The sequence below is a fragment of the Acanthaster planci genome, linkage group LG06 (assembly GCF_054643075.1).
Source record: "Acanthaster planci isolate LZ-2023a linkage group LG06, COTS_SCS, whole genome shotgun sequence".
Taxonomy (NCBI): Eukaryota; Metazoa; Echinodermata; class Asteroidea; order Valvatida; family Acanthasteridae; genus Acanthaster; species Acanthaster planci.
Genome location: NC_141782.1, coordinates 13,996,802 through 14,011,831, shown reverse-complemented (window position 1 = coordinate 14,011,831; position 15,030 = coordinate 13,996,802). Strand labels below are relative to the sequence as shown.

The following is a 15,030-nucleotide window of genomic DNA, read 5'->3' as shown; positions in this document are numbered from 1 at the left end:
GTGTGGACATTAAGGGCCCATTTGACACAGATGAGTGGTTATTATCGGAATTGTACATAGTGAAAAATTTCAGACACCTTGTTTTTTAGTCACTGGAATTTTTGAAGCAACAATCAATATACAGAAACTCTTTTATGGTGATCGCCATTTTAGAAAAAAAATCCCAGATGCTGCCGTTAAGAGGTAACTTTGCCCTTTAATCTTAATATATTCGATACTGAAAATACATGCTGAACCACTGAAATCAGGTTTCTAGGGCGCCTCAAAGTCACGGTATCCATACAACCCATTTATGGCAGGCGCACAACCAAATGCATTATTTGCCCGGGTGAGTTTTATTGCATTGATATTTGTATCATTGGATCCCTTGGACCTGACAATGTCGGTGTGGACAATGAAACATAGTCCTTTTTTCTGTTATTTGTCTTCAAATCCCTTGCTGAAGATAAGTGCATCAGGTTCCAAGAACTTCCTCATCTTACTGATTGCGACATGAGAGTGGATGTGTCGTAGGAGCTCTAGGGTATGATGCATATGCTTCATCAGGGACACGCACACCCAGGAAGGTCCATCATTTATTTGCCTATGATCGACATGCGTTCTGGTGATAAAACCTCCATTTTGTCCACATTGGATTTCATCAACAACCTGACCAGCAGACACCACGTCCACCCAGTAGTAGCGTTTGACCAACTGCTATTTTGGAGGGCCATGGAAATCATCTATGCTGCATCACAGAATACCCACTTGAAGGAAATGGCGGTAAGGCTTGGTATTCTACTTGTTCATGAATCTGCATCGAGCTGTAGGTGCTTTGATGGAGGGCACAGGGCTTAGAAGTTTTCCAGAAGTTGTAAAATGCGGTGGTGCACATGATGACTGGCAAATAGGTTCAAAGGCTATTCCGCGGGCCTCTGCTGCGCTGGTGGACACGTGTCTCCATAAAATGATTGTAAAATCTGTTACTGATGTGATCATGAGTTCTTTTCTTTGTTGGAGGAGACTGAAAGAAATGTAGTCGTCCTTGCTGAAGGGTAACATCACTCTTGGTACTCTTGTTGAATCTCTTGAAGCTACTAGCATCAGTGAGGAACTCAAGAAAAAGAAAGTAGGGCTCAGTGAACAATCTAAAACAAGTCAGTTATTGCTGGGGTATCAGCGGATGCTTCAAACTGCACGGGCGCTAATCAAGGCAGATCGCACTGGTTCTTGGGATGATCACTTGCGTGCTGTTGTTGATCCCTTGCCATTGCCGCAGCTGGACATTACAACTATCTCAGGTCGGTATACCTCTGCGTCCAAGAAATGAACCAACTAGAGAGCAAGCATCCAGATGTCCACAGAAAGATTCAAGATGGTTTCTATGTTATTCGGAGAACAAACCAGTTTTGAGCACGCCTTAGTTGTGATCTAGTTATTGAACAAACACAAATGAGATCAGTCAAGAGCAGAGGGGGCTTGTTTACCCCAATAATGTCCAAGGTTAACGTTGCAATGCAAGAGTTCAGTAATCTTTCCTATACCACAAGTAAACAGTGCAAAGATTCAACTGATTCGACCTTTCGAAAATAAGCACAAAGCTAAATTAGTGTTCGCCGTTCTCCTCAGACCCCACGTTGAGAAAAATTGTTATTGGTATAGTGGCCAAGGAAGATGTTGATGCGCACAAACACGACTTTGTTGGAAGAATAATTACTGAAAAAATGAAGAATCAGTCGTTATTTTCTCTTTCCTTTAAGAGTCGGGCAAGGCTCTTGTCAAGACTCTTGGATATTCTTCCGTTGTGAAGATAGCTCCTGACAGAACTATTAATCCTAGTTTGCTCTTCCAGAGATTCCTTGTTGTGTCCAGAACCGAAGATCTGTCCCTCGAGGAGGTGATGAAGTATGAGCTTAGCACATACCCCCCTCCCTAGGACATTTCCATTATGAGAAGGGCTGGCAAACCTCAACTAGCATACACCCTCAACGGCCACTGTGAGAAAGCTTCACTGAGTGAAGTGACATCAGACCCCATTCCGCAGACTGAAAGATATGTGCTTGATGGTGGCTCCTTACTGCATAAGCTAAGTGGGAAAGAGGACATACCTACGGTGATATAGCGAAGGCTTATGTCAACTTTGCATGAAAGCATTATGGGACAGCAACTGTTGTGTGCGATGGGTATTCGGCAGGCTCTTCGATCAAGGATAACACACACTAGAGACGAGGGCTTAACATATGTCCATCCAGTTGTCAACTTCACTTCTGAAAGGGTATTTGAAGGGAAAAGGGAAGAGCTCCTGTCTAGGGGCACCAACAGGAAGCGGCTAATTGGTGTGATACGCGATGAACTCAAGAGAGCAGGCTGTGCAGTTACTCAGGCAGAAGGTGATGCTAATGTTGACATTGCTAAGGCACATTCCACCACCCTGATTGGGGAGGACACTGACTTGCTGATTCGTCTTCTGCACTACTCAACAAAAGATGGGAAGCCGCTCTACTTCAGATCGGACAATCAGTCGAAAGGCTGTCACTTGTCTGCATGAAACGGAGTCTTTGCAGTGAATTATGCACACAACTGTTATTGCGTTCACAGGTTGTGATTCAAGATCTCGAATTTTTGGGGTCGGAAAGAAACTGGAGTTCCAAAAGCTGGTCAAAAGCGACCCGGTTCTTCAGTTCGGTGCCAATACATTAATTTCAAAAGAGTTGCACTGACATAGAAGCTCTTGGCAGCAAAGCAGTGGCTGTAATCTTTGGTGGAACATGCACATATCCTCTAGCAACCCTACGGTACAGCATACGCATGAGGAAAGGTGTTGGTGCCAAGTCATTTCTTACACCTGAACGTCTCCCCCCAACAGAATTCTCAACAAAATACCACTGATTCCGAGTGTATTATCAGACCATGGCATGGATGGGAACAGAGAGTGCCATGAATCCTTTGGACTGGGGTTGGAGACTTGATCAAGATCAACTTGTACCGATGATGACCAAAGATCATACAGCGCCGAAGGCGCAAGATGGGTAACTCTGCCCAAAAGATGTAATTACCGTGGGCGCCATTAGAGCAAGCAATACGCCTCAGTAGTTTACGGTAATGCTTGGGCGCAGGCTTGGCAGGGGCACGTGCCTGCTGCGGCGCCGGCACTCTGTCCGTTAATGTGCATTGCGCACGCGTATTGCTTGCTCAAATGGCGCCCACGGTAATTACATCTTTTGGGCAGAGTTTTACGTGTACTCACGGTGAAGGTCGCCATCTTGCGCCGCTACCCGTCGCTATACGATATTGGTTGACCCTGGAAACCCTATGAAGACACTGAAACTAAATCTATATATTGCATATACAGAAAATAACGACCATTTTAGTGATTTTCCAGTACCGGGTTGGCCATCTGGAAATGAACCCCACCCCCCCAAAAAAAAACACTTTCGGTGGTCGGAATTCGATAGACTTTTTTCCTGTCACTCATCACATCAGATAGAACTGCTGAAAAACCTTTTGTTAGAATTGGGGGGGGGGTATAATGCTATATCTCCCGTTTAATACTAATATGGAACAAGTTTATGCAGTAAAAAGCGTAAAATGTTTCTCTGATTGGAAAACGTTTGCAAGAACCAAGTAATTTGAACACGGTGGTTAATTAGCCGGAATCAATTGATAACGTCCGTTCGTGATATCGAAAACCCACGTTTTCCTAAATTCTGGTCTCCTTTTCGATGGATTCTTTTCATAGGGGAGGGGGCACGCATGCATACGTGCGCGCAGCTGTGAATGTAACAAAGATGTTTGTTATACCACAGTCATAGATAGTAGATTTTAATTGGTCGCGAATCGATCAAGTGATATACTACAAGCGCGCATGCATCATTTACACGACGTTTGCATTGGCCATGTTCCCCGGGCTACAAGAAAATGATGGATATTGACGGTGATCTTTCCCATAGTTGATGTGTCGTGTCCAGTGCGTTGTAATTATGTAATCTTAGGTACGAGGATGGATAGTCGCGGTGGTACTGCACTACGCAGTGTAAGAAATATGGTATATTGGCATAAGGGTCCGCTGACGGACCTCTGCCTGTGTGGGGACACAGAACCGCTGTGTGCTTCGCATGTCTGAGTGTTTCAATTTGTGAAAGTGTTTCATCTTGCAATAAAATATGCATATACTGCACATATAAGACCGTTTCAGTGTAGTCTATGACCAGGATAAAACAAAACAATCTTTGCCTTCTGTGACGGGGTCCATGGATTTTGTACACCTTCGGGGCCAAATGGCACCCTCGGCTTGGCCTCAAGTGCCATTTGCCCCCTCATGGGTGTACAGAACACCGTGGACCCTACACCGCAGGCAGCTATAAGTACACGTATCTCTTGGTGCCGAAGTCTCGTCTCAACTAGCAGCATGAAGTTATTTTTATCAACATTGATGACGGTCTTTGCGGGAAAATCTTATGGCACTGTTTTCTTCGTGGTCGTTGAAGTTCTGTAATTTTTTTTCTATCCATAATCATCACACTGTGCCACGCTTTGAACTACCCCGGATCATTGAGCCAGACGCGGCTTAGAGGGAAAACCGTGTATTGACGACGAGACGGGATGATACCCCTTAACTATGCACTCTGCAAATGCTGATAAATCTACTCGGCTACTCTTGAGGTTTCATGCGTTGCCTCGTCTCCCATCAAAGGCCAAAGTCATTAAATACGGCCGTCACGTGTCAAGCACGCGATCAGGCAAAAAATCTTATGCTTCAAATGAAGTTTTATTTGCCGATGATTTCCGTTTTAATAGCTGACAAATTCTAAGCGACAAGGGAAGACAAATACCGTACTGATAAGCTGTAACAAACTTAACAGGAGAAATCCGTTTGCAAGGACGGGTGTCACTGTCATCGGAGAATGCCGAGGGAGATTTTGTTTCCCTTCACAGCAAAGTTAACGATTCTCTGCCTTCAAATCATATTATTTTAGTAGTGAGAGTGCCCTGTCCGAATAGAAAAAAAAATAGATCGAAGTAAACTGCATAGATTTATTTCATGCAAGCTATAGCGTGTTCAACTACATGTGTTATGTTAGTGTGTATATAATTTGTGCAAACTGCCCGTTTGGTATTTTTTATATGCAGCTATTAAACGTGGTTAGCCCCACAACTGAAAAATAGAACATTGATCTCTTGTCGCGACATGAAGAAATAAAATTAGTGTCCGATATCATGTCAGACACTGCAATCCCTGAAAACTCTCTTTGCTATATGAATTGTGTTACAGTGGATCGTAGTCGTCTACAGATTGAATCACTCACCACGGGTTCTTCCTTATGATTCTACTGTAAAAAAAAAAAAAAATTCTCGCCTCTTTGGTAACTATTCGAGATACGTTTAAATTACTGCAACCGTTGTTCAAAATTAATTAAAACGATGTAATTTTTTTATAATATACGATGATGATAGCAAGTATTTATTGTCCAGATCAACTCAAAAAGTTTGGCTGAACTGTCAAAGCGACTAGGGGCGTATGGAATAGTCGACTACCGCCGGCCACCCTTAATATGGAGCTGGGATGTCACTTGCTGAAGTTACAACCTTTACATGCAAGGGATCGTCGACAAGTTCCTGCATGGTGTCTGCTATGTAGTGTTCGTTGAAGCTCAAAGCGTATATCTATGGCGAGATAAAGACGACAAAAATTCACATCTTTGTTTAATTTTCACAATGTAGGTCTTCAATACTAAAAGCGTTCCTGTATAGACTGTCTTCAGTCTACATGGGTGCTGTCATCTTTTTTATAGTAGTATTTACTACTGATTCAATAGATGCGGGAGATGTTATAACCCTGTCATTCTTTAATTTTTGTACTAATGACTAATCATAGTATGCTAACCATCGCTTGACAAAAGCTGTTACGTCTATTGATAAGCAACAACTACTTTCTGTGACGGAAGAAGAGAAAGTTTAGATTTGAAACTTTTCACGGTAGACGAGGCTAGACTAAGAGAAGGTCTGCGGGTACACCATAGAAAATAAGAGTATATGTACGTGTATACTTCTTCCAGTGAGTGACCTTCAACATCTACCTATATATCACGTGACAGGTCGTTTGCGGCGTTTGATTTGCCAGCCCCACGATAGTGGCTAACCTGATTCTCGTAGATTTACCTGAATCGATTCGGGTGAGATACTTCAATTCATTTAAAGCAGTAGACGGTGGCACATACGTTTAGGCTCGGTGTACAATCATCATGGAACAAATTCCTGAAGGCCAACTGAACCTGCATACTGGGTTACGGCCAATCAACTAGCGTCTACCGAGTTAGATTGAATCAACTGACTGTTGTGTCGATAAACTGGGCGACTCACGGCCCCGTTTGGTAGGTTTAATGGGAAATATAACATTGGCATTGTGATCCTACATCAATAGTCAATTGAAGGAGCCTACATGCAGTGAATAATGCAAAAACGGGGATCCAGATCAACGCAGTATTACGGAAGCAATTCTCCCTTAAGCCTGGATAATTCCCGCTTTCTGATCGGTGGGTCGTTGATCACGTGTCATTGCCTTGATCGGTTCATTCAGGATTGTGATCGCTGAAATGCCCGCGCGGTAGACAGAGTAGCCCACAAGGAAAAACAACCCCCTCCCCCCCAAAAAACCCAAGAAACCAACCTACCAACAAACAAACAAACAAACAAACAAACAAACAAACACCCCCAACACCCCAACAAACAAACAAACAAACAAACAAACAAACAAACAAACAAACAAACAAACAAACAAACAAACAAACAAACAAACACCCCAACAAACAAACAAACAAACAAACAAACAAACAAACAACCCCAACACCCCCAACAAACAAACAAACAAACAAACAAAACCAAACACGAATACTGAACCACGCAATGTGCGCGGGCGATAAGCCGTCGTGGCTCTTCACATCACAGACATCCTAATACTTGATGCATTATGATAGCCAGTTCACATCGAATTGTCTTACCCGAAAAGCTGCTGGGGCTATTTTGTCCCCCTGAAATTCTTCAACATTGCAATTTATTTATAGTGCCCATGAAATATGTAACGAGGCACTAAGAGCTCTTGAGTTATATCAGTATTTTCATTCTTTTTCCCCCGTTTTTCAACTGCCCTAGTTAAAGCTATGGCAGGTTCACATGTGAGAGGTCCACAGCGTATATAGGCGTCACTAGTTGCAATAATTATTATTATCATCTTCTTTTTTTTTTGCTTTTTGGTAGTTTGCGAAAAAGGTTTTCTTTCTGTCAAGATTCTTTTTTTTACTATTTCTTCTTTTTCTTGTGCCCGTGCCTTTATACGCAGTTTTTCTCCGCGGCACTGTAGTACGTCATCAAGTGATTTATTATTGATTTTTAAATATTCCTTTCAGCCCCTTCACTTTGTTCACGTTTTCGAGGCACTATTTCGGTACTTTAGTAATCGTTGATCGTCGTCAAAGTTACAGCATGCACTGACCATAAAACACAGAAAATACTGAAATATTTGCGTCATGATGACGTCATCAAGTGATTTATTATTAAATATTGAATATTTAAATACTCCCTTAAATTTATAAAAATCCATATAAAATCAATCGTGGCCTCCCACAACATTCTGTTTGCAGCAAGTGGCAGGATAAAATGTGGTCTTGAATTCATCTCGTGTGGGTCAAATCACGTGACCCTTCCTTCCGGTCAAAACCGGAAGTGGTCCATTGTTTAAAAATGGTAATAGGTTTCAGGTTGTTTTCAACGGTGTTAATCTGTCGGGGTATTTTATTCTTTAAAATCATCTACTGATGACATCACCTAATTATTGAGCGCCCTCTAGCGACAGGTTAAAAATTCCTAAAAATGAATTTTTAATAGATGTCTGTGGCGCAGTTGTTCGAATCGCTTGAAAATTGATGTAGATAATCATCTTAACCATGTCAACACGTGTGTGAAGTATGGGGCTGATGACGTCATCAGACCGGAAGTTTAAATGAAAACTTCTTTTATTCTTCAAAATTCGGTAAAAATCAATTGTAAGAGATATAAGCGTGAATTGTGCATGAGATGACAGCTAAAACATTGGAGTCAGCTGCATGAAGTGCATAACTGGTGTACTTTTTCACACACATGAAGCGTCGCCGTCAAAAACCCCCTTGAAATATAAATTGCCAACTCGGAAATCCCATTTCGCATGTCGTGCATATGCTACTATGTGTGTGTGGACGCCCAATATCTGCCTGCAACATAGACGGCGCGGAATGCATAGGGCATATACTCGGGACTTGGCAAAATGCCGACCACGGGCTACGGAGAGCCGATCGCATTGTACGGAACGCCATAACGGACCAATGTTTAAAAATCTAATTTGTGCCTTTTTCGCGGTAAGTATAATGCTTTTTTTTATTATGTATTGTATTGTACATGTCTTATTGGGTTAAAACCTTGCAGGTAGTTAGGAAGGGAAAGTTTAGAAACAGAAATTGACCTGACGTGATGGCAATGCCATCAGCAGAGAGTCACGTGACATTAAAGGCGCACCATTTAAAGTACAATATCTCCAAAAGTGTATATCCAATTTGGTTCAAATGTTGCAGATATCTTGAAAAGAGGGTGCTTTAGAGGAATTTTGATGTGATGTGACAATGACGTCATCAGGATACAAGTCACGTGGCATTAAAGGTGCACACTTCAAGGCCCTGTATCTCCTGAAGTGCATGTCTGATCGGGTTCCAATCTTGCAGATATCTTGAACAGCGAGTGCTTTAGAGTTATATTGAACTTATGTGTTGATAACGTCATCAGGAGACAAATGACGTAACATTAAAGGTGCACTCTTTAAGACCCCATATCTCCTGAAGTACATGTCTGATCGGGTTCCAATCTTGCAGATATCTTGAAAAGAGAGTGCTTTAGAAGAGTTTTGACCTCGTGATGATGACGTTATCAGGAGATAAGTCACGTGACATCAAAGGTGCACATTTCAAGGCCCTATATCTCCTGAAGTACATGTCCGATCGGCTTCAAATCTTGCAGAGATTTCTTGAAAAAGGAGTGCTTCAGAGGTATATTGATTCTGCCTGATGATGACGTCATCTAGAGACAAGTCACGTGACATTAAAGGTGCATCCTTTAAGGCCCTGTATCTACAAAAGGACATGGCCTAGCGTGTTGAAAGTTAGCAGATATCTGGAAGGGGATGTGTGATAGACGAAAATTGACCCCATAAGATGTAGACGTCATCAGTAGACAAGTCAAATGACATTAAAGGTGTATTCTTTGAAGCCTTAAATCTCCAAAAGTATATGTCCCAGCGGGATGAAACTGTGCAGATATGCAATCACGACGACGGCTTTTTCAATGAAAAGCAAAAAATCCCTATATTCTGTTGCCAACAGACTTAGAAGCTGTCGTTGTTTTCTAATTGCTTGGATACAAGGGAGTTGCTAGTTGTAACCTTTTTTCGTTTGTAAGTATTCCAGAAAGGCATGTCCGTTTTATTGTTGGCTTGGGTAAGGCCACTCAGTAGCAGCGTCCGCGAGCAAGGATCATCTTCCGTACTTCGATCCAACAAGCAAGTACGACGCATTAATGCGTTAACCGCAGAAGTGTCATCTGCCGTCAAGTGGTGAAACTCAGACTCGACTTGGAACTTTTTTTTGGGGGGGGGACGAAAAAAATAACAGGGCGACTTGTATAGAAAGGGGACTTATTCAGATATGAGCAATGAATTATCTACATTTTGTGCAATGGAAGTGTAACAGTCTGAAATCGAATGTTCCTTTGCACTCAGCTTGGCCTCGGAGAATAGTACATTCAATCTGTCAACTCACAAAATAACTATCTCGTAAACACTCATTGTTTTATACGATGTGCATCAATTAAGGTTGTCGCAGTTGTCACCCGATCCAACGGATCTACAGAACCAAACCACTTATTTTCCCCATGCTTGACGCGGTTTTCCTCGAACCTACCTCCCAAGGCATCGCACTAGAACTTGATACCCAGGGACACATCCCGTGGTGACATTAGCTCGGATATAAAGGAACATTGACGGATAAATTGACTCTTCAGACGCTGGGCGCCCATTTATATTGCGTAGCTATAGTAAAGCGAAAGCTTTTGAGCAAATTGCGAAATCAAATAAAACGCTTTTACAATTCACCTTTTCAACGGGATCAGGCTTTTATCGCCACTGACTTCACGCTACGAAAAAGGGGCGGGTGTAAAATGACCTCTTCAAATAAGGGCAACAATCCAGCTGTGTGACTGGAAACTGTGTTGACGCAGTTGTATAGAACAGTCGCTGTCATTTTGTGCGTGATGTATTTTGGGTTTTGTTTAAAGAGCAACCCCAACCGTGGAAGAAAATAAGAAATCTGGCTGTAGTATGGTTAGTTGGATCCCATTATGTACATCTATGCAACATAAACCCGGATTCAGCAATATTTTTGGTTTAAAAAACTCGCTTTTGAGACCTGTTTCTACAGAGCGCCCTGGCTAGCTTTCGTGAAAGGAGCGTGTCCTCATTGCCACATTTACATCTCATGAATACGGCTTTTCCAGGATTTTGTCGTCGTAGTATTGTGGAAACGGTTCTCGGGCTGTCGCATGTACGCACTGAGCCGGCGCGGTCACGTCAATTAATGCACATAATTACACGTGCATGTTGTACAGTAACGCGTGTGTAGTTACAGTTGGAACTGTCAAACACAAGGAGTTAGAACGAAGTCCCTACGGACCGTAATCCAATTAACTGCTCCTGTCGGCTCCATAGAAAAAGCGCGGTTACCAGCCCCAGTGTTGAACCTAGACATTCTTTGTACACAGTGATCGAAACCGACAGGTAGCTGGTAACCCACAGTAGTCCTCGGGAGTCAGCGATTGATCTCCGCAGATGCGCTCGAACGTTCCAAATCAAAAGTCGGACGTTTTTAAAGTCAGTTATGACATTTTGCTTTTCTGGCGGTAGAGAACAAATACCCAAAATATTAACTGCGATATTTATACCATGAGTCGCCATCCTAGTGGTACCTATTGTTAAAAGATGGTGGAAACATGCCGCAGGGATGCATTTGACAACATGGTGAGGTTTCATGCTGATACAGTTGCGGACAATGACAGAAAGGACAACGAATCTTCCCATACATTTTATTTTCTTTGTTTTTATTTTCCTGTGGACCAGCTACATTCTATCAGTTTTTTTCTTCAGTGTATTTTTTTGAGAATCTCTATTAGTTAGTAATACTGTTTATTGTTAAGAGAGACTTTTGGGGGATGTAAAGACGTTACTATACTTTCATTGTCATTGGAATATCCGAACAATCACTGAAATTATCGAAATTTAAGTCTCCAATGACAATGGTTTCCGTCTCAAGGCGGCCATGTTGAACATGCGGAAGGGTTACGGACACGCATGCGCGGTACCCACGATCATTTGCAAATGCAAACCCGAGCATTCCTTGTAGCACACAAGCGGTGCGGAATTTGTTTTGTCCTTGCAGCACGTGCAGTGCTTGCGGTGGCCATTATTGACCCTTTTGATCTCTGCATGTGCTGACTCCTTGTGTTTAATAGCTCCATGGTTATACACTGTCCCAAGTACGAGGCGCAGAGCCTCACTGCTTTGAACCCATCGTGCCCGGCCCCCTGGGCTGACGATGGGGCCACCGCAGGTGAACGAGGCGGTGAAGGAGACCAAGATCATAAAATATGACCTGGTAAGTTCAGAGTGAAGGACAGGTGTTTTCAATGTTTTTTTTATGATGTTATTTATTCCGGAAAATGTGTCAAGCTAGGCCGGCAGCTCAGGCGTGCAGGCCTATATTATAGTTGAATGGATTTCACATTAGCGCCGTTTGCGCGTAACCGCATCGAAACCGAGGTTCTCTGTGTTGAACTTGGTCGACACAGTGCATGAAGTATCCGGTTCGTAAGCGTGGCGCCACTTCAGTTTTAACCACTGGACACGCAAATACACGACCATCGCAGGTACGTTAGTTCGCAGTAAAATGCCGTTATTTTTTTCTTTTGATTTTACGTGTCAAGTCATCCTGAAAGACTCTTCCACAAAAAAGTCTAGCCTGAAAAGTCTGAATTTAACATATCTTTATGTATTTGTGTCTTGACTCCTTACTTTCAATTGTCTGATCGTATTAAGAGTTGAAGCTGACACATACAGCCTCATTTTCAAACGCGGAAGTGTGCAGATCGACGCTAAAAGCGTCGTATTGGGATCCCTCTAAACTAAAACATTTCCGTGAACCCAGACCGGCGAGGTCACGACGTAATTTCTGTTTCCACGGTCGTGCGTAATCAAAAAGCATTTCTGCGTAGCGCCACCAATGGTACCGGTACAAACGTGGAAAGTTTTGGAAAAACCCAGCAGAATTGGTCCATATTTTTATCGCATTATTACTATTTATTCAGAAGTCACAGTGCCACTTACATATATAACTTATTACTTAGATACCACGTGAGTATATCAAACTGTATTCTCCATTTTTTCACCGCTGTTGGGGTTGCTATTTAAAGCAGCCATTTTGACCTCAAACACGGGATAGCCATCTAAATTCTGTTTTTCATAGCATAGACGTGGGGCAGCATAATCGGTTCAGATTTTGTTTTGCTCTCAGTCTTTTTTCCCCTGTCTGTGGAAGTGCGTAGTGTAGGGTATAGCTCTTTGCGTGAACGACAGAGGGCACTTTTACTCAGCAGTTATTTTCGATCGGCATAAAATACCTATTGATCGAATCTGCCTTTAGACGTAGACACGCAACCGTTTGCTGCAGTTGCCCCCAATCCATTTTCCGTGCACTGCATTTCCCATATGCGTGTCAAGCAGTGCGCCAAAGTGATCGCTGTTCATTATAGAAATGACGTTATCGGTCTGTATAAGAGTACTGAAAATCAGAGCCCATAATTACCTCGACTCCTTCTTTGCGGAGTGCTGTGGCGAGTTGGGCGGGTGACTTGCCTGTGAACAACCCGTCTGTGAGCACGAAGATGACCTTGCGGGCCTTCTTGCGTGAATGCACCAACACTAGACGTCGTGCAAACTGGAATGCCTTCTTCATGTTTGTTGGTCCACCTTACATAACAAAAGAAAAGGTCAATGAGTAAGTTCTTTTTTCCAGTATTTGGCTGTTCCAGTTGCAAAGTGTGTATGTTTGCACCAGAATAACATTTTTACTTGAGCTATTTAGATACCGTCTAGTTTTTATCGGAGACATGTCTAAGGTTAAGGTCACAATTAGTCACTACTATGAAAATCTCTAACTGCATGAAATGCACCATATTTTGTTTATTTCCTCATCGTATACCTTCATAGCGAACATCGTCTAGGCTCCGCAGCACCCGCGGTACGGAATCGGCATCGAACAGGTTGAGTCGCACACTGGCCCCGCTACCAAAAGTGACGAAGGACACCCGCATGCCCCCACCCGCTTGGTAGTCTAAAGATGTCAGGTAGTCCCGCAGTATACCCCGTTGCCTTTCTGCATCGACCCGCATGCTGCCTGTGCTTGCGAGTTGGGGACATAATAAGCGATTTCCAGTTTCCGACAGAAAATTTATTCAAGTTATGCCAGAATCACCGCTGGAGTAATAATGAAGGCAATGCATAGGCCTACACTTGTCTTATAGATGTGATGTTATTAAGGTCGGGAATCAATTTTTGTGCATGCAAATCCAAAACGCTACATGTATACTGTCAAAGTCAGTCCAAACGGTGAAAAAGTTTACGGATCCCCTAATTCTTCTTTTTATGTCAGCCATTCAAGAAAAGGAATGTTACCGGTCTTTGTGTGATGCACATGATTCATTAGAATGTTCTCAATGGATTTTTTTGTGCATTAAAATTATCAAGTTGGTGGAATATGGTCCATTTGAATAGCGAACTGGTTCCTTCTAGGGTCATATATGTTGTGATATATAGCAGCCATTAACCGTAATGTTAAAAGATACAGTAATGCATATTGAACCTCATGGTCTTTGTTGACAATATATTCTACATTTTCACAAACTGTAGCGTTATAGTGAAGATGTTACAGAACTGAAGTATTGAATAAATCGGCCGGTAAAATGTTTCAAAGAAGACTACAGTGAAACATTGAGTGCAAGCTAACCTGGGGAAAACTACCAACTCACAAAGTCTGTGTGAAGTTAAACAACTCGAACAGTAATAAACATTATCAATAACACTTCATTTTTAAATATTACGTGATCCATATATATGTAGATGTACAACGTTGTGTCAGTACATCAAACCCAATCCATTTCAATGGCAGTTTAAGGCCTTTTTGGCACATCTATTGTAAAATTGGTTTAGCATCTGTGCACTTTTTTTTGACTGAGCTGTTTCACCGCTCGTTGCATTGTTTTCCCGTGTGATGTGAAAGTTTGACCTTTTGAACGAATAGATTGACTTTACCGTAAAATATCTACTCCACGTTGCTAAATTTATCATGCAAAACACATTTTTAACGCTATTATGCGCCTTTGGTTTGAGTAGGCGCAGTATGAGAAAAATGACTGGAAAATGGAAATACGCATTTCGCATCACACTGCACACCGCACATTGCCATACAGCTTGAAGCCCATCATCACTTTTCTAAAGTTACCTGAGCAATCGATGAGAAATGCCACCTCGATCCCAGGTCCCTCATGTGATACTGTAGGTAAATCTTTGAATCTTCGGGGAGTTTCGCCATGTACTACAAGCAAGAATTTTAAGGAGAATTGACCTTATTCACACGGAAGCAATTTTTGATCATGCTCTATGAACCCATCTTACGCAAAAGACGTACAAGATATCTATTTTTACACATTCAAAGGCGCCTTAAGAGAAAATATCCAACACATACAAGGCATTCCGTCCTGTCCATCCCCAATTGATTAATTGATGACCGCTCCCAGTATCAACGGCACGCTGTTCTCCCATGGTCCAATCGATCAAGACTACCCACTGCCGTTAATGAACGAGGCCATTACGTCATACTCCAACATCAACGTAAAAATACGTGCCAGCATCATAATATAGGGGCCTAG

The 15,030-nt window shown here is 42.4% G+C and overlaps 1 protein-coding gene and 1 pseudogene across 2 annotated transcripts in view; one reads left to right on the top strand and one right to left on the bottom strand.

Moving 5' to 3' along the window:
- The first annotated feature begins 26 nt into the window (after nucleotides 1-26).
- On the top strand, nucleotides 27-3,169 carry LOC147798844 (uncharacterized; annotated as a pseudogene).
- A 996-nt stretch (nucleotides 3,170-4,165) lies between these two features.
- LOC110988401 (uncharacterized) overlaps nucleotides 4,166-15,030 on the bottom strand; it is a 35,902-nt gene continuing 25,037 nt past the window's right edge. For both annotated transcript variants that reach the window (XM_087137731.1, XM_087137730.1), the window contains 4 exons: nucleotides 14,604-14,696; nucleotides 13,305-13,499; nucleotides 12,909-13,072; nucleotides 4,166-5,643 (listed from right to left, as the gene is read on the bottom strand). In XM_087137731.1, the coding sequence (XP_086993857.1) occupies nucleotides 5,527-5,643; nucleotides 12,909-13,072; nucleotides 13,305-13,499; nucleotides 14,604-14,696 (569 nt within the window). In that variant the 3' untranslated portion in view covers nucleotides 4,166-5,526. The remainder of the gene's footprint in view (nucleotides 5,644-12,908; nucleotides 13,073-13,304; nucleotides 13,500-14,603; nucleotides 14,697-15,030) is intronic.